Here is a 19,798-nt window from a genome sequence, read left to right as displayed (position 1 = left end):
GATCAGGCCTCCCCCATCCCCACCCCTGCTTGAACATTCCCCTGGATTTTGCTTTTCAGATAGCTTATCTTGTCAAGTGGGCAAAAGGGAAGAAGGCAGGTCAAGCTAGAAGTCCATGAATTTTGGGCCATTTTGAGGCAAAAGGCTTTATTTTTTCCAAGTTCATATGGGAATAAAACTGACTGCTAACAACTGTTAAATTGATCTTTTGTATATATCTATTCTTTTGTTATATCCTCTACAAAACCATTTATGTTATTAATTTGTTTATTTCAAATACAAGTTAATATACTAAAAACATTAACGTTTTAGAGGGCAAATTTGATAGTTTGTCAATTATATCTCAAAAAGAAAAAATGGCAAGAAGAACAAAATACTAACAAATACACACATACAGTATATAAAAGAATACCTCCCAATACACGAGACAGTTTTCCAGTCTGTCCTCACCTGTCTCTGGAGAGGCTCCACTGTTACGCCAGTTTGTAGGCTAATGATGCAGCTCTTTTTTTGCACCATAAACCAGAATTTTCAGACTTTTATCAAGACAGATAAGGTTGACCACAGATTAGATTCGAATCCACGGCTGCCTGATTAACAAGCTTCCGACGTGAATCACTATGGTTCGCTGCCCCCCCAGTACTGAATTAACCACCGAGGAGGTAGCACCCATGTGCCCGCGGCTCATCACCCCCTTGCCTTCTCCCGCCGGCGTGCCCTGCGCCCTATCGCCTACGAGCGAGTCCGGCGAAGTCGGACGTTGAGCTGCTCCTAGGCAGCCCGAGGCCCGAGGCGAGGGCCGGAGGCTGGGCAAACCTAGCTCCCGCCTGCTGCCTGCCGCGGCGAGCCGACACCCGGCGGATCCACACGGACAGAGCGGGGCGCTCGCAGCTGCAGACTTGCAGCGCCGCGTCTGCCCACCCGGCACCAACCGGGTTAGCGGCCATTGCAGCTCCTGGAGGCCTCCGGGGCGCGCGCCTGGGCCTGCGCGGCGGCTGGGCTCGTGGCTTGGCGCTGGCTGCGCCAGGACTCACCGCCGACCCCGGGAGAGGCGGCCTGGGCGGCGGCAGGCAGCGCGCCCGGCGCCATGGCGGCGGTGCTCGGGGTCCGGGGCGCGACGCGGCACTTGCTGGCGGCGCTGCGGAGCCGGAGCCCGAGTCTAGCGGCCTTGGTGAGTGCGGAGCGCCCGCGGCAATGCTGCGGCGCCGGATTAGGGGCGGGAGGGCCCGGGCTTTCGGGCCGGCGACACGGGGTCGCCGGGGCGCACATCGGTACCTGCCGGACGCGCGGGCTGGAGGAAGGCTGTCCTCAGCAGTGCCACTTCTAACTTGGCTTAAAAAATTGCTACGCAGCTTACAGACTTTCTCACTGGAAACAAACGAGGACGAATTTTTTTTTTTTTTTTAAGTAAACATGAAAATTAATTGCAAAACTGATGCTCACGGCCACTCGGTGTGCTAAGGACCAGAGGCGCTGGTGGGCCCTGGAGATGGTACGCTCTGGGCGAGCAGGCCTTCCGGGGCGGCTCGTAGTCGGCTGGTTTGTCTTAAGTGCTGAGTTGTTGGAGGAATTATTAATGAATTGCCCCCCCCCCTTTTTTTATACCGACCCACATTTTTCTTCTCACTTCCGACGGGGTGTTCAGTTTTCTTGCTGTAGAAATTAATATTTTGGAGTAAATTAACTTGAGGGAAAATTTTAACATGCAGCACCACCTAGTGGAAAAGTTTTGCATTAAACTCACCATTTCATTCCCTCAGGTTGCATGTTAGAAATTGCACTTTTGAAATTTCTTTAAAAGAAGAAATTTAAAATAGCTTCATGATGGAAGGAGACAAGAACTCTGCTTGCATAACCACGAAGGCGAGAACGCGACTTGAGTGCTTACTGTTACCTAGGCATGTCTCACGGCATAACTTTGCCCTGAGTGCGGGTGAACACCTAAAATCATGGTGTCCGGGAAGAAAGGAATAAATAGATTTGATTTGAGTGACTGCCACAAGCCAGGCTCTTTTCTGGTTGCCTTCATATTTAAGCTCTCTTTAAACATTTAAAAAAATCTTGGCAGGTAGATACTGTAATATCCCCACTACAGACACAAAGTCACTGGAATTCAGAGGCCAAGTTCAGCATCCCACAGCAAAAAAATAACAAAGCTAGCCCTTGAGTCAAGTTTACTCTTTCGAATCCAGTGCTTTTCTCTACCCCCACTCCCATTAAAAAATTTTGAGGCCTCCATGGAAGGGTTCTGCTGAGGGTGTGTCCTTAAGAGGGCTGTAAGTGTTATTAGATGAAGTGGCCCCATTTCACAGTCCTGGACATGATTCCTGGTGGGGGAGGGAGGTCAGACATTTGGATGAGCCAGAGTGCATACCCTTGATCTCAATGGGGTTGTGGATGGCACCAGAGAAAAACAGTGCAGAGAAAAATGCAGTGCATTCCACAGCCTTCAAGTGACTACTGTGCAACCAAAGGCATATTTATTTAGTAGTTTTCTTCACCAGCTATGCGAGATGGACAAAGATTCTGATTCTTTTCTGAAATTCTCTGAGTTGACTTAATATAGTTGTGTTCAATAGAAATTTTAGATTAATTCCTGTGGTAGACCTTGGTGTGAAATTTTTCAGAACTTGGTGTAAGACTAATGAATAGCTCTTTTGGCTCTTAATAGTTAATGCTCTTTAATCAACAGGACTTTTTGTTTAAGAGATATTCTAATTTCCCCCTTTTGTTAGTTGTGGGGAAGAGTAGTTGACCTAGCAAGGAATGAAAAACTAGAAAGTTTGTTCATTACCTCCGTTTTACCTCTTCAGGGATGCTTTACCACTGAGCTACATCCCCAATCATTTTTATTTTTTATTTTAAGACAGAGTCTCACTTAGTTGCTCAGAACTTTCCTTAATTGCTGAGGCTGGCCTTACATTTGAGACCCTCCTGCTTCAATCTCCCAAGTCTCAGGGATTAGGGGTGTGTGCCACCACTTGGCAGAACAGTATTGACTATATTAATATTAGTGATAAAAGATTTTAGTATTTCAGAAGTGGGACTGAGTTGCAGTTTCATAGAGAATATGGAGAATCCTTGATTGTACTTTGATGATGAACCCTCACCATTAGTTCAGACTTTCTGGTACCAGTCTCCCACCTGAGCTTACGGTAGCCCTACAAGTAGGTGAGGCATAAGATATTGGTTGACACTTATACTGGAGTGAGACCCTAACTTTCTCAACTTCTAGTATGGTGGTCATCCCTTCTTTCTGGCCATGAGGTTTAGAGTTTTGTTGTTGCTGTTGTTTTGTTATGTTTTTGGTATCAGGGATTGAACCCAGGAGCACTTAACCACTGAGCCACATCCCCAGCCCTTTTTTGTATTTTATTTAGAGACAGGGTCTCACTGAGTTGCTTAGGGCCTCCCTAAGTTGCTGAGGCTGCCTCAGCCTTGTGAGCCACTGGGGTTATAGGCATATGCTACTGTGCACAGCAAGGTTTAGAGTTTTTTTAAGTTAAAAAGCAAATGACATAAGAAATGTGGGTATGTTAACCAAGAGAACCTGAATTTGTGAATGTTATCACCAGGGGGAGTAGGCGCAAGGTGGGCCATGCACTCATGTGCTTTGTTTGGAGTGGGTAGTACTCTAGCAAACTCTGGAAGGAGTTTTTCTTTTCTTTTCTTTTTTTCCCCCTCATTTTAAAAATTGGTGTATTATAGTTGTACATACTGATGGGATTTGTTGTTACGTATTCATACATGCATACAGTACACAGTATAACAGTATGATTTGGCCAGTATCATTCCTGGGAGGTTTTCTTATTGATGCTCTGAGAAAAGGGTTTCCTAAACTCACTCTGTTAAGACAAGGTCTTTTTTATTTATAGTAGAGGATCTGTGAACCCCCAAAGTTATTATACAAAATTCTGTGTAAATGTACATTTGTTTTTCCCTCTGGAGATTAGTTTTTATCAAATGTGAAAGGAATTATTAATCCAAAATAGTTAAAACCCATATGACTAGGTGGCGAAGGCTACCAGGTGACAGAGGACCATCCAGAAAAGCACTAGGACAGGAGTTCAGAGCTTTGAGTTCTAATCCTGCTCCTGCCAGTGGATTTGCAGAGTTTCCTTCAGTGGTGTTTCTACCTCAGTTTCCCGACTACTGGAATTCTGCAAACTGTCTCTGAAGGCTAGTGGCAGTGGTCAGTCTCAGGGGCATCCCTAAGAAACCAGAGTTGCCAAAATGTGAAGTTTGAGGCAGGAGTAAAGGGGTAGGAGATCCATACAATGGAGTTGGCTTATTTTGTATAGAGCTTTTGTCTGAGATTTTTGAGAACAAAGAAATGAAAGCTGGTTAGAATTTGTTGCCCTTGAGACTTTCCTACATCTGTTCTTAAGATAGAGAGCTATGAGTTTATTTAAAGAATTTAATAAGCCTCTACATTTTCAGATATGAAATGTGTTCTCTTTGTAGTCTTCAGATGCCCAGTTGTTGGCAGCAGAGGAGAGGAAACAAGTTATACTTGACCTCAAAGCAGCAGGATGGTCGGAATTAAGTGAGCGGGATGCCATCTACAAGGAGTTTTCCTTCAAAAATTTTAACCAGGTAATTATAAATTCTGGCTCTTGTCATCTCAGGCTGTACCTCTTTTTGTTACTACTGATTGTCTGGTTCATGTGGTTCTGGGATCCACATTCTCCCCTAAGAATTCATTAGTAGAAGCTACATGTGGCGGCACACCCCTGTAATCCCAGAGACTCCTGAGACTGAAGCAGGAGGATTGCAAGTCTGAGACCAGCCTCAGCAACTAAGTGAAGCCCTAAGCAACTTAGCAAGATGCTGTCTCAAAATAAAAAACAAAAGGGCTGGGGATGTGGCTCTGTGGTTAAGTGCCCCTGGGTTCAATCCTTGGTACCCCGCCCCCCCCCCAAAAAAAAAATTTAGTGATAGAGGGCATCCTTGCTGATATTTGCTCCTGCCAGTTGGGTAATTCTCATCTCTGGGGCAAGAGGTAATTTCTGTTATTTGGAAAATCAAATACTGAAACTACTGTTGATGTGATTTAGAGTTGTATAGGATATTTAATTTTGGAATTTAAATAACCTTGAAAGAGGTTTTTATATTTATCAGAGGGGGCATGAATAAGACCAATTGAGAAACGTACACCTGCTTGGCTGATTACTTTTACTTTTGCTGGGCAGTTAGTGAGTTTTCATTCTTCCTATAGTTGTATTTCTAAATCATCTCCTAAGCTATACCCTCTTCTCTAATTGGCCCATTTTCCTCAAGCCCAGTAGCCAATCCTGAAGCTTTTCTAAAAATCTGACCTCCCTCTTGGAGACTCAGCCTTAACAAGGTAACTGTTCCGTTTAGGCCCCACCCTGTTTAGAGAGTCATCTCCCATGACTTACCCTTCAATTATTACTCTGCTGCATTTATATAAGGCAAATGCTTTTGACTATTTCATGTTTGTTCAGTTAGTTTGGTAATCCTTTGGACAGATTTATTGTTTTTATTTATATTAGGTGTCAGCAACTAAAAGTCAGAGACCATGTTTGTTTAAATAACTCTCTATTGTACCTAGCACAGTTCTTGGTACAAACAGGCATTTGATAAATGCAGACATTGATTGTAGTGTTTGCTAGTTTCTAGAAGGGTGTGTGAGGACCAGATTTCCACCAAAGAAACCCTCGGCATGTTTTCCTAGTAAATGCCGTCGGCTCCACTGAGCTGCCTGCCCTATTCTGTTCTCCATCCATCTGGCTGCCAGCCATCCGCGCTGAGTCCCCAACTCCTGAGGAAACCTGGACCAAGCAGGCTCCCTGTCCCTGCTGCCCCACGTGCTCGACAGCTCTTGTCAGGGGCTTAGCACTCTGAGGCTGGTGGCAAGGAATCCCATTGGTACAGTAAGCTTGTGCATAAGCTCTAGGTAGCATTTTCCAAGCTTATTAAAATTCTTACATGTGTACAGCTTGACTTCTTTAAGCCTGGGCTAATTTATTGGGCTTGAACATGTGGCTTAAAGTACTTGAGTGGTGTTGCCTCAGGCCCTGCCCATGAGTCAGTCCTCCAGCACCACTCCAACCTTGCACTCTGGACCACTTTCAGAAATGGGGGAAGGGAAACTTCAGGGCATCCTTGATTAACTAACATTATTCACTGAGACATTTCATTAAGTAGTTCCCGCTGCCTTCACTCAGCTTTTAGGAAAAAGAAGCAGATAGATGCTCAGAAAATCGACTGGTGTCAGGGAATGTATTCAGAGAAGCAGCACTGACATTATATCCCGGGGTCAGTTTTCCAGCAGTCTCCTGTGACTTTTCCTGTAATGGCACTGATGTCATGACAACTGTCACTGCAGTCCAGCCAAAGACAACCAGGAACAGACATCTAGTTGAACAAGTTGGCTTTATTGCTCATTGCAGCGAGGGAGAGCACACCCTACAGGGAACTGTGGGGCATCTCAGGAAGACAGTGTGTTGCAAAGACTTGTGACAGGATTTGGGCTTGTGCTGAGTGGTTTTGGAGAGTGCTGAAGTAATCAGGACTTTGCTCTGAACTGGATGCCGCTTGGAAATAGAGAATTCTATGATTTCGCATTTTAACAAACTTCACCTATGGGAGAATAGACTAGGTGGGGCCAAAGCTGAAACTGGGAAAGAAGCAATAGTTCCTCATTAGCTGGGAAAGGGGGCTCTTTCGTGTTTTGTGGCTTGTATAGCATTTCTGTTTTGTCTGTGTTCAGATATTATTACAGAGTGGTCTATTTTTGTCCTAATCCATCATGGTTACAGAGTGGCTCTGTCTGTTGTTGATGTTGTGTTCGACAGGAGAGCACCAAGGCTTATTTAATATTCCCAGGCCAGCTCCCAGACACCAGGAGCTGCTTTCTCCTGCTTACAGCCCTTATGTAGGATACTGACTCCCTGGCACTGACAGATCCTCACTCATCTTCAGAAAAATCACTGCCTTTTTTTTTTTTCTAGAAACAACATAATATTAAAATAGAATGGTGTAAATTTAAAAAAAACAGATTTCCCATCATAACTACTTTAATTTTTTCCCTGTTTTCTCCTAGTCTTTCTTCATAGGTATAATTTATTCACAATGTGACTGTTGTATATGCAGGTAGATTTTTTAAAAAAGACTTGAATTTTTATCGTAAAAATGATAACTCATTAATTTACCAAATATTTGTTAAGCATCTTCTTTCTCTGTGTTGGACATTCTTCTAAGCTCATGTGGCTTTTTTTTTTTTTTTTTTTTTTTTTACGATGCTGGGGATTGAACCCAGGGCCTTGTACTTGACAGGTAAGCTCTCTGAGGTACTGGCTTCTATTTCAGTGGGGAAGATAGACAAATAAATAGATAATGCAGTTTCAACCCATAAGTGCCATGAAGAAGAACTATGTGGGAGACTGGGATAGAAGGTGAAGGGGAGACACTTTTTGAGATGGAATGGTCTGAAGTGGTCTCTCTGGGAGGAGATATGTGAGGCCTGAGTAATGCAAAGGAGGTTAGTGTGTGAGGATCTGAGGGGAGAAAATTCCAGATGGAGAGAACAGCAAGTACCAAGTTCCTGAAGCAGGATGATCTTGCCATGAGCAGAAGCCAGAAAGCTAGTGTTCTGGAGTAGACAAAGAGAGGAGAAGAAAAGGCTCTGGGGCCTTGTTGGCCTGGTGAAGAGTTTGAATTTTGTTCTGTAGAAAAAAGCTGCTGGAGTAGTTCAAGCAGAGAAATGTCATTATTTGGCTCATGTTCTAAGCAGTCGTGTTTGGCTGTTCTGAGAAAAGGTGGTAGAAGGGCAAGAGTGGAAGCAGGCAGACCACATGCACTATTGCAGTAGTCTAAGCTAGAGACAGCAGGAACCTGGAGGAAGCAGTGGAGGTGGAGAGAGATGTGGGATTCCTCATAGTGTTAGAAGGCAGAGTAATCAAGGCTTGCCGAGAGAGCTGGGGGTGTAGCTCAGTGGTAGAGCACTGGCCTAGCATGTTGCAAGGTCCTGGGTACCACTACAAAACAAAACAAAACAAAACAAAAGACTTGCTTATAGACTGGAAGTGTATCAAGGATAATCCTCAGGTTTTGGTTCAAGCTGTAGGGTGAAGGATGGTGCCATTGGTGCCACTTACTGAGCTGTGAAGACAGCATGGGGGAGGGGAGTAGGGAATGAACCTTGCTTGGGACACTTCAGGCTTGACATACTTACTAGTCATCCAAGTGGAGAAATCAGGTTAGCAGTTGGATACGTGTCATCAGAGGTCAGACTGGAGAGACCAGTGGAGAATTGTCAGAGCGGGTAATTGTGAGAGCACAGTCCTGGATGGGGAAGAGACGGACAGGACTGAAGTGGCAGTGCAGGCCCCCCGGGCTTGGTGTGTCCAAAGTAATAGGAAAGCAGAAAGAGTGACAAGTACAGATGGAGGTAAAGTGGATGTTCGTCTTCGGAAGAAGAGCAAGTGGGCATAGAAGGGAGGTGGATGGGAGGTCAGGGAGAAGCAGAAGGATGATCATCTTGTAGACTAAGATGGTGAATTCCCTGGGGAGGTGTAGGCAGTTGCTGTGAAGTTCTTAGTGTCTCTTCAGATTTTGATCACATTTAAAGTGAAGATTTTGTATGTTTTGTCCAGCCACGTTTAGTTGCTTAGACACTGGAGCTGTGGAGTTGGGCTGAAGGAGAGCTGAACTTTTGTCAAATAGGTAGTGAAGGAAAAAGGCACACAGGAAGGAAGGTTGTGTGCAAAGAAGGGATTAAAACATTGGTCCTTGGATTTCAGGCTGTTGAGGGCGTGCAACTGTGACGGGGAGATGACTGGTGAAAAGCTGGGAGTGTCATTTGATGTAATCTTTTTGGAGGGCAATTTGGCAATGGCTGCTAACCATTTTTGTTTGTTTGTTTTGTTTTTTGTGGTGCTGGGGATCAAACTCAGGGTCTCACACATGCTAGGCAAGAGCCACTGAGCTGTCTACCAGCCTCCATGCCTATCAGTTTTTAAAATCCACATGCCTATGGTCCCAACCGAGGAATGTCTTCTAGATATAGTACCTGTGTGTATGCAAATTGGATATGCGAAGATGTCCATTGAAACTTGGCCTATTTGGTGTGTGTGATGTGAGCAGGCATTTGGGTGTTCACATGTGCACTGTGGTAAGACCACATCTCCCTTACTTCAGCCCTGCCCTCAGCAGGAGTTAAGGGAGGCCTGCTGTGCTCCTTGTGCTGGGGCAATGGCAGCTCTCTTCTGGCCTCAGCTCTGCAAACTGGAGGAAGCCACAGTCACTGCTGGTGGCCCTGTCCCCAAGGATGAACCTTGGGGACATAGTTAAAAAAAAAATCTTTGCTGAATGTATGCATAAAAATACATTCTTTTGCTTGGCAGGTTATGAAAATTTTCAGTTCTTTGCAGCCCTCTTCTGCTTTCAGTAAAATCTTCAGGAGTAGGATTACACTTGGTTGGACATTGTAATTTTCAAATGATTTGCTTATGTAGTGTCTGTAAAATGGTATCATGAATTTGCTTCTGTCTTTATTTCTTTATATTACTTTGGAAAATGAACTGTATATTTTAGGAGCATTTTCAGGGATCCAGGATGGAAACCTATTTCTCAGAGCTTTGGGCTTTTTCAGGTTGAATATAGCCAGCAAAATGTTTGACCTTCTTTTCTCTCAGAGGTTTTATTCCAAGATATGGTTGATTTCACATAACCCAGGTTTATTTGATAGCTCAGATGGGTACAGATCTGAGATGATAAGTGTGAAAATTCCCAATGGATTTTCTCAGCATAGGTAGCTGAAGTAGTCATGGGTGTCAGGTGGCAGTGGTGCATAAGCTGTGCAGTGCGTTGTGGGTTGATGGGCAGTGTGATGGGTGACAGATGGTGACCCTTTGAGGGTAGACAGCATGACAGTGTTGGGACTTGAGGCAGGGAGTTTCCATACTCAGAGTGCTTGGACTCAGACAGGGTGGGGTTGGCATTGTAAAGGAGTTTGACTTTCCTTTTCTATTCATGTAGACATAAGGAGGGAGAGGTCTGTAACTGACATATAAACTTATTCTTGGGTGTTTGGCAACTGCAGGGTGTCTGCATTGAAAGAACAAAATGTTAGAAATGTGGGCGTGAGTGTCCCATAAAGATAAATTTTGTTTTGTATTGTCATGTACAGGGATAAATGGGAAGCTTACAGAATTAGGACGTTTTAAGCTTTACAAGTAGGTGCAGAAGGTGAGGCTCTGGAACTCAGGAAACAGCAATTCCAGGTACCAGCAGGTGGCGCCCTCCAGGGCAGGAGCCTAGCCTGCCACACAAGCCCCCTGGGCAAGCTGTCCCCATTTCTGTACTCCTGGGTACCTGGGACCACCCTTGTTGGGCAGGGAATCTAGCTCAGTGTCAGGAGTAGGTAAGCAGCTGCGGCTGGGCATTGGACTTGGTTTGGTACCAAGTTGGTTTGGTGAATAAAGGATTCTGGGTGGAGGCTACAAGGAGTTTCCTGCTGGTCATGGAGAGGGCCCAAGCTTTGCGAGGAGGCGCTCCAGTTCCCTGCATTCCTGGAGCCTTGTCTCTCCTTTGCGAAGGGACCTTCTGGGTGTCTGAGACTGAATCATATGAACTGTCTGGTACTCCACCAGCTTTCACCTTCAAAGGGACACTTTTCCTGGTTCAGTGTAATAGCTTGTCCAAGTGTAGTGCCTTTTGCAAGGCAAGGCCCAAGCTTTATATGTTCTCCAGCTCGTTCGTCATATTCAGGTCTCTAACTGCTGCCACAGAAAGACTTCTGGGGCTGGTGTGGGAGTGAGGAGGAGCCTCCTGAATGCCTTGCTAGCGTGGCCATGGCTGCGGCTGCGTGGTGGTGGTCTGTGCTCCTGCAGCAGTAGCACCACACCTGGCTTTGGGGTTTGTAAAATGTTTCTCTTCCTGTGCCCAGAGAGGCTCCTGCCTTAGAGCAGTTGAAAGTTACTGTTGCTGACTTTATAAAAATGTTTTATTGAGGAATTTGATAATAGGCTTATGGTTAACATTTTGAAATGTTTAGTGAAGTCAGAGGCTTGATGATACCAGAAGAAAGACAACCATTAATGAATCTTAACAGTCCTCTACAGGCTTTTAGAGGAGGTCTCATTGTGAATGAATTGGTTTGGGTTTTATTATTGTTTGTTGTGCACATCAGAGTTATGAGTCAGCAGTGGACCTGAGCAGTCTTGGAAGAGAGATTTCGCCTGTGGAGGGTAGAGAGGCACTCCCGGAGAGGAGGTGCCCAAGACTTAGGCATGGTGTAGGCTAGAAAGTGCCATTTGTGGGGCTGGGGATATAGCTCAGTTGGTAGAGTGCCTGCCTTGCAAGCACAAGGCCCTGGGTTCAATCCCCAGCACCGCCAAAAAAAAAAAAAAAAAGAAAAGAAAAAAAAAGAAAGTGCCATTTGCTTTAAGGTACAGGCTAATGTTTGTGTGTCTGGAAGCAGGTAAAGTGAAAACTCATGTGGTTATCACATACAGTAGCTTGCATTTGCTATGTGCTTACTGATGGGCTTTATAACTGTAGCAGAATGGAAACCTGAGAAAGTGTCCATAGCTTTCCTTGGAATGGAGAGTAGAGATGAGTGTATTTCAGCAAACATTACCTAGAATTGGAGAAGATAATAAAAATTTCTGTGTGGTGTTCATGTTGACATTCACTTTGGAGTTCTTTCTGAAGTCCTGGTGAGCCCCGGGCAGGACTGCATTTGTGATGTCATGTGGTGGCCGAAACATCATTATCAGTGTCCACCCAGGTGGGGAAACTAGAGCCTAGAATGTTATATCTGGAGTTTTGCTTCTGCTGTTTGTGCCTTACAGTTGGTTTAAACCTGACGTGCATTTGTGCACACACAGTGATGGACAAGAAGAAATGTAAAACAGGTGTCAACGATGCAAATATGATGCCACACTGCAGTGTGAAAACACTGTGGTCATTACACCGTCCTTTAATAAAAATGGACTTTTAACTGCATCGGTTTTTCTTAGTCGTGTAGTAAATCTGTTTACAGAACTTAGCCGGAGTATTTTGTAAAAGTCAAACAGCCAAGACATATAATTTCCTCAACAGTCTTTGTCTTGCCCTTTTACAGATGGTGTAAAATCAGGTGTGTAAAAAATAAAAAAGCAGTTTGAGCTGACGTGAAAGGTATTTCAGATTTATGCTTTGCAGATGATATTGGTATGATTAATGCATTCATTGCTTTTTTTATTGCTTTTCACAGATAATGTACATGATCCTTGGAAAATGTTGTGAGTTTAAATCTTTGCCAGGTTTAGACTGTGAATATCAACAGATGTTATCATATAAGTACCATAATTATTATAAAATAAAAAATTTGTCATGAAGAGCATTGACATAAATTTCATTTATGTAAATTGCTTTCATTAGTATAAAACCTTAGTGTAGTTGTTACGGTTTGTGAAGCACTTTAGATGAGATTAACTTGGTATAAAGTGGTCACAAATGGGTTGCTTTAAATTTAACTGACAAGAAAATAACACTCAAGAGTTAGGAAATTACTGAGGCATTTGTTTCCAGCCCACATTGCTGGTACCGCTTAAATAGGTTGAATATGAATTAATAACAACGGACTGCCAGTTCAATAATTGCAGAAAATAATTGGAAGGAGACCCTAAATAATAAAAGTATTGCGGTCTTGCTCTTTTCCATTCTGTTTCTGTTTTTCTTTGGTATGCCTGCCCACGGCTTCAATATAGCCGTCATCAATAGTGTTCAGGTTTGCACAGCAAGTTTTGGTGCATTTGAACTCTGACAAAGAAACTTGCATTCACATGCTTCAGAATGTGGATGTTGGTACTTACGCAGCAGCCGCGTTAGCTACTCAGTGTTCTCAGCTGCACTCACCTTCTGATGACTGGATAGTGTCCAGTTGCTGACTGTTCACAGGAGGGATTTGGTCCAATGGTGTGGACTGGTAGGTGAGGTCCTTTTCCCCTGGCTCTGAGCTTTCTGCATTCTGCTCTTTTTTGTGTCTTCTTTTAAAGAAAACAGCATAACATCCTCTCCTCTGTTGCAGTTACTTCACCATCATGTTGCCCTTGTCATCTACGCGCACTGATAGGGCATTCTGACTCATTCATGGAATTTATAGGACAACACTGAACCAGACTGAGACCATAGGATTGCATGTGGTCACATTGATTCATGTCACAGTTAGCAGGTGCCAGACTTACATTCCTGGTTCTGCTAACAACACTTTTAGATCTTATTATGATACAGAAAGTTTTTTTTCATTGTTGTTATTTTTGTTTTTTAGCAGATATCTCGTTTTCCAAGGACTACCTGTTGGATTACTTTCCTTCCTTAAATGGGTTTCACCATACTTCCCTGAGAATGGGGATACTCACCACCTGACACAAACAAAGCTGTGCTTGTTTGGGAGTAACCCAGGTATCACTGTTGAGCAACCAGAGGTCATTTAATTGTGTCATCAAAATCAATCCTATGAAAACAGCAAATGCTGCTTAATGAATCTATTTGCCTGTGTGCTCTTAGCCAGCAGGGCAGGATTGTGGTCTTCTACCATATCATTCATCAAACCAGCTTCAAATGCTCTGCCCTTGCCATTGCAGCCCTGGCTGTGGACATGCACCAGGTGGGCAGGCCAGGAACCACATGGTCTGGCTCTGTCCGGCTTAGTGAGTGCTGCAAGGCACTTAAGTTGGCAGCTGTCAAGAGACTGGCACAGTCCAGCCCAAGGCGTGGAAGGAAGAAGATGTAAGAGAAGTACGTGATTCTGTCTCTGCCTACAAGAGCTTCTAGTTTTGCTGGGGAGATGGTGCATCTGAATTTTGCAAGGTGGTTAAGTTTTTCAAGTTGCCCTATTAATCAGCACTGAAATGTGAAATGTGAGTAAGCTGCAGGAGATGTACTCCAGGGTGGCTGCCTGGAGAAGGGGAATTTTAAGTTGGTCTTTGAAGATCTGATAAATTTTGTGAGGGAGTGTTTGGGGAAATGAGGCCCTTGGTTGATTCTGTAAGCTGGGCTGCAGATTGCCTTGTGGGGCAGTCTCCTCCACCTTCAGCATTGCCTCACACTTGGGGTGTCTGAAAGCTAACAGTTGTCTTTCTGTACTTCAGCTTGCTTGTTTCTCTTAGCAGTGCCGTCGACTTTTCAAGCCCTCAGACCTGAAGCTGAATTGTCTTGGTGACCAGTCACCAAGAATTGCTCAGTCATTCTTCAATGTCTTCCTAGGACTCTGCCCTGGTCTGGGTGCCCCTGCCTTCCCCATAGAACTTTGTCAAGAGCTTTCTCACTGTCACCTTTAGACATTCCCTGCTCCAACTGGCCTGCATGTTACTCTCTTGCGACTCATTGGTCTCTGCTCAGAAACCCCAATGTCTTTCTGTTGAGTTTTACAGGATATGTTTCATCTTCTCAGAACTTTTGAAAGTTGCCCACAGTCCTTCCCTAACCCTGCCTCTCATCGATCCTGTAAAAAGTCTCTTTATTTAGGGATTAGAACTATAAGATAGCTGAGAGGTTACCCAGAGGTCACTGACTGAAGAAGTGAGGGGCCACAGACAGGAGAGTACCTTGACCAAGGCCACGGAAAATTAGTGGCCGTGCTGGGACTGAGCCAAGACCCCTGGCATTTCAGTTCCATTCTTGTCTACTTTTATTCAAGCTGTTCTCCCTGCTACCCCCCATCCCAGCCTATCCTGCCCCCCCGTCTGTCCACATTCCACCCACTTCTATGTTTTTATCTACTCCATGCTAATACACAATGACCGATAGTCACTTACTTTAGACTAGTCACTGTGCTAGACACTGGGGTGCAGCATTTAGCAAGGCAGATACTGTCCCCATCTCCATGGAGCTTACAACGTAGTTGAGGAGGGAGCATAAACAAACAAAAAAATGGAAGTATAATCACAGGTTATGGTGAGTGCTGTGAAGGAAAATCCTAATAGCTAATGCCTAATGAACACTTAAGAACTTTACATGTACTTATTCATTTAATCCTCACAAAACCTTGTGAAGTAGATATTTCCCTCACTTTACAGATGGGGAAACTGACGCTTAGCCTAAGTGACTTGGCCAAAGTCCCACAGCCTATAAGCAGGGAGCCAGGATTTGACTCCACCTGATATGTACCATGAGCCAGCCCAGAGGATCACCACCACAACAGGAAGGGGTGCTAAAGAGAGAATAATGGGGAGACCTAATATTATTGAGGAGATATTGGGGAGACCTAATTCTGTTTGAGGAGAGCAGTCAGGGAAGTCGTCAGTAAGGACGTGATAGCGGAGGCATTTTTTTAAAAAGACCAATCAGAGGATGTAGAAGATGGAGTGGAAGAGGCCAAAGTCAAACTGGGAGAATACTAAGAAGGCTGTTGCGTTCTTTCAGGTGAGACATCATTGCTGGGGTGGACTGGGGCAGTGACCCAGTACAGGAGCTGGAACTAGAGTTAGGAGTTCACATGAGGAAAAACCAGAGTTAGTAGCACACTTAACTTTATCAAAAATGCAAATTTAAAAAGAATATGGAGGAGAGATTGATGGGTGATACGGAAGAAGAGCAGAGGTGCTAAGAATGACTCTCAGATTTCAGGCCTGGAGGAGCTGGGTAATTGGAGATACCTGTTACTGAGTGGAAAGTATGGGAGAGGACAGAACTGGGGCACAGGGATTTCTGTGCTGTACACTGTTAAGTGTGAGTTGCTGACATCCAATGTCTACTTCAAGAAGGTAGTTTTATGCCTGAGTTAGGAATCAGAGGTGAGGTCTGGGTCACAGATAATGGGAGGGTCATATGTATGTATGGAAAAAGGTTGAAGTAATAGATGACATTGCTCAGGAAGAAGTTATAGCATGAGAAGATGGCTCAGGACTCAGACTGTTTAGGGGCTGGACGGAAGAGGAGAGGCTAGCAAAAGACTAAGACTTGTTAGAGAAATAAGAAAATGAGGTAAGTGGTGTACCACAGAATTTAAAAGAAGATGGTGGGCTGGGGAGATAGCTCAACTGGTAGAGTGCTTGCCTCGCAAGCACAAGACCCTGAGTTTGATCCCCAGTACCGCAAAAAAAAAAAAAAAAAAAAAAAAAGAAGATGGCATTTTAAAAGGGGAGGGTCAGTTCTGCTGAGATGCCAGGTAAGGTGAATACCAAAGGATAACCATTAGCTCAAATAGCATGGAGGTCATTGGTGACCATAGTGAGGATGGTTTTGGGGTGCAGGCCAGCTTGGAGAGGAAGAGGAGCTCATATGGCTTATACAGATCCTCCCATGCCTCCGATGCTGGTTTGTTATCTATTCTTTCCTTTTAGGACTTGGTCCTTAGTTATTTTGTTTGTGAAGTTCTTTCATCCATGTTTTGATATTAAACCTGTGAATCTTAGAGTTGATATTTATCCTATGAATGTCAGAGCAAAGGAGGAGGTGACCAAAAGACCCAGGAATGCAGGATTTGCCAGGGTGACAGTGTATCAATTGCAGAATTAGGTTCAGAGTAAGTGCACTTTAAATCATGCAGTAGGGCAACATAACTATCACCTGAGTCTCTGTAGCTCAGGTATAAGCACCTTGATGGAGAGACTTGGGTTGGTTGTGCTTGTGTACATCTCCCGTAGGACCCAGCTCAGAGTTACCTACGTGTATTGGAATACATGGGGTTCCTTGATTTGGTTCACTGTGGGTCAGTACTCTTAGCCTCAAAGGGATGAAGCATTTTTCTTCTTTTTGTTTGCTACGGTTATTACTTAAAACCTGTTCTCACTAGGGACATTTCCTCTCCTCCGGTCTCCTTACTCCTAGCCACAGATGGTTCCTGAGATGGCCGCTAAGTGACTGATAGGGGTGAGAGGGAGGTCTGTGTGGGCGCTTGAAGAATGGCAGTGGTGGAACCTTTTTTCTGCATGTAGCTTTGAAGCAGTAGAAAAGGACTTGGGCCCCTCCTGGCACCTCTAGTCAGTTGCTTCTAAGAAAAAGGACTTACACTGGCATTCACTCAGTATTTTTACACCACAGCCTCAGCCACCCACAACCACAACCAGGCTATTGTGAATATTGGTGTCCTGGGGCTCAGGGCAGGTCCTTCCAAGACTCCACGAAGTACCACACTGGGAGGCTGCCATAGGCCTGTTGACCTTATATCTGTTAGGCACTCATTTCTGTTCAGACAGTTCTTTTAATCTCAGATTATTTTCTTTTCTGCGACTACTGGTCCAGCACTCTTGGCTGATCTTTCTTTTTTTTCCCCCTCTTCATCATAACTTGATGGTGTTCTGTATAGAAAACTTAAAAATATATTGAACCTATTTAGGGGAAATTATTTATAGAAATTTTAATGTAAAAATGTTGCTTTAAGGTAATTCTACATATGTGACTCTTGTTTGTTTTGAGATGGGGGTCTCTCTCAGTTGTCCAGGCTGGTCTTGAACTCTTGGGCTCAAGTGAGCTTCTTGCCTCAGCCTCCCGAGTAGCTGACTACAGGTGTGCGACCCTAAGCCCAGCTACCAGGTGACTCTTCATGTTGCGTTATTTACCTGAAACAGCCAGAGTAGTTTTCTTTGTGACAGTTTGGAGAGTCATAAAGTACTTTATGGACTAGTGAGTGAGTGAAGTCTACTAGGTGTCAGTAGCTTGCTATTAGCTACCCCATGAGATAACATCCTTGCAGCCCTGTCAGGATGGGTGTTAGGATTCTCATTTTGCTGGGTTGGGGATATAGCTCAGTTGGTAGAGTGCTTACCTTACATTTACAAGGCCCTGGGTTCAATCCCCAGCACCCCAAAAAAAAAAAAAAAAAAAAAGTAATCCTCATTTTGTGAATGGTGGAAAAGTCAGGGAAGTTAAGGAATGTGCTCAAACTTACAAAGGAAGCAGGCAGTGGGGACATAATTTCAAGTCAGCCTTCCTACCCTAAGGTGATGGCTCGTAACACAAATCTATCTTTTGAAGAATTGTAGAAGGACTCAGAATGTGGATTTCAGTTTTGTTAATAAATGTCTTAGACCTTTGAGTGAACAAATCTGTTATTCCAAATTGAGTGTTTTTCTACACATGGGAGGCTATGTGTTCTTTGCATATTTTGAACAAAAAGGTAGCCAGCTACTGATAGGAATTTGACCTGAAACTTACTACATGGTCACCTGTGCTGGAACTGGAAAACATTAGTTTATAATACTCAATTGATCAGTTATCAGTCTTAAATCTATTACAGATTGGAAGTCAGCTTCAATCTGAAGGGGAAAGTCACTTCCAGATAGAAGGTCTGCAAAAAGCAGCTGAAAACTTTACTTAGAGTAATAGAACTCTGCAGATGCACACATGTCGTGCATTGAGGGATCCATCTTTCTAAGCCACTGAGTATATAGCCATGGATACAAATGTGTAGAAGAGAGGGCCATTGTAATTCTGTCTTACAGTATGATTCTCTAATGTACATTTGAAGGTATGTCCCTTACATCTTCTATTTGTTTAAAACTGCAAGCTGTAAACTGAGGGCTTTAATTTTTGTGGGTTACTCATACCCCATAGAGATCAGTGGAGCCTCTCTCTTTTACAGGAGTGATACCGCCATGCTACATTTGTGTGGTATGTTCAGCTGATTAATAAGTGTCTTTTTCCTGGTTGCATAGTATGTCTTATAATTGGGAAGCAGAAGGATACACTTAAAAATAACATGACTGTGTGTGTGAAGGTACATTTGGAGTCATATTGTAGATAATTTTTAGCCAGTTTCTTTGTTCACTTCCTGTGTGGTAAACATTTCCCTGGGTTAGTTAAACATCTTAAATGGATTTTTAATGGTGGGAGGTACATAGTATCACATTGAACAGAGAGGTTATGTGTAATTTTGGCCAGTACTTTTATAAAGTAAGCATGATCACGGTGGAGATGCTTTGTGAGCCTCCCTTTTGTGAATGCTCCGTGTTAATGCTATTGGTCGAACACACAGATGCCAGGGAGCCACCATGTCCTTCTTGCTGAAGGTACTCAGGATGTTGATGCCATTAAAATCAGGCACAGATCTAGTCACTTGTTAAAAAAGTAAACCGAAATCATCACCTAGATAGAACTGATCTGTTAAAGCTAAAAAAATCAAGACCTTCAAGTTACTTGAGAAGCCCAGAAGGAAAATATTATGTTATAGGGCTTTGTAGCTACTATTCTCACAGCTTAGTGCAAGGGTGTAGGAAATATTTTCATAGAAAGGTTTCACTTTTTGAGATTTTTTTTCAGATAAAGAAGGCTTGTTTAATTCAGGAAGAGTTATTTCATAGGAAATAAAGTCTTTGTAAATCCTCTATCACATTTCCACACTTGCCAGTTATCTGGCAAATGATGGCTTTCAAATGGTTCAGGAAGGGTTTTTTAAAAGCAAACAATTCTATGTTTTATACATATTTATTTAAAAATTTTTAATTGTAGGTAGTAAACTTGCATTTCCCTTTGTATTTGTCTTTGGGTGATATTACTAGTTCCTAAACCCAGAATGGTAATTACTTGTAGTGATTTTTTTAAAAATCAGATTTACTTGGTGAAGATATTGCCTTGGGTATGATGAATGACTCTAAAGAACTAAAAACACAGAAATGCTGTTGGCCAGGCGTTGGAGGGTTGCTTCTGCCTAGAGATCTGTAATCGTAACATCTTAGTTTACTGTGCTCAGTGGTGTCCAATCATGTCGTATGCTTGGGAACCGTGAAAGAATTTTCTTTTCAAGTCTTAACACATAATTTTTTCCAACATTGATCAAAGGTTGGCAAACTAGTATTATATACGTAGCTAGGGTATTCATAACTGTCTTACATTCTTAATCGTT

The 19,798-nt window shown here is 43.6% G+C and overlaps 1 protein-coding gene across 1 annotated transcript in view; it reads left to right on the top strand.

Annotated features, from left to right (window-relative positions):
- The first annotated feature begins 738 nt into the window (after positions 1-738).
- Positions 739-19,798, top strand: part of Pcbd2 (pterin-4 alpha-carbinolamine dehydratase 2) — a 46,241-nt gene continuing 27,181 nt past the window's right edge. Inside the window, exons 1-2 of the mRNA XM_047556821.1 lie at positions 739-1,171; positions 4,465-4,596. Coding sequence (XP_047412777.1) covers positions 1,088-1,171; positions 4,465-4,596 — 216 coding nt within the window. The 5' untranslated portion in view covers positions 739-1,087. The remainder of the gene's footprint in view (positions 1,172-4,464; positions 4,597-19,798) is intronic.

Source organism: Sciurus carolinensis, chromosome 6 (genome assembly GCF_902686445.1).
Source record: "Sciurus carolinensis chromosome 6, mSciCar1.2, whole genome shotgun sequence".
Taxonomy (NCBI): domain Eukaryota; kingdom Metazoa; phylum Chordata; class Mammalia; order Rodentia; family Sciuridae; genus Sciurus; species Sciurus carolinensis.
Note: the sequence above shows the minus strand (reverse complement) of the source record. Positions and strands in the feature narration are given on the sequence as shown.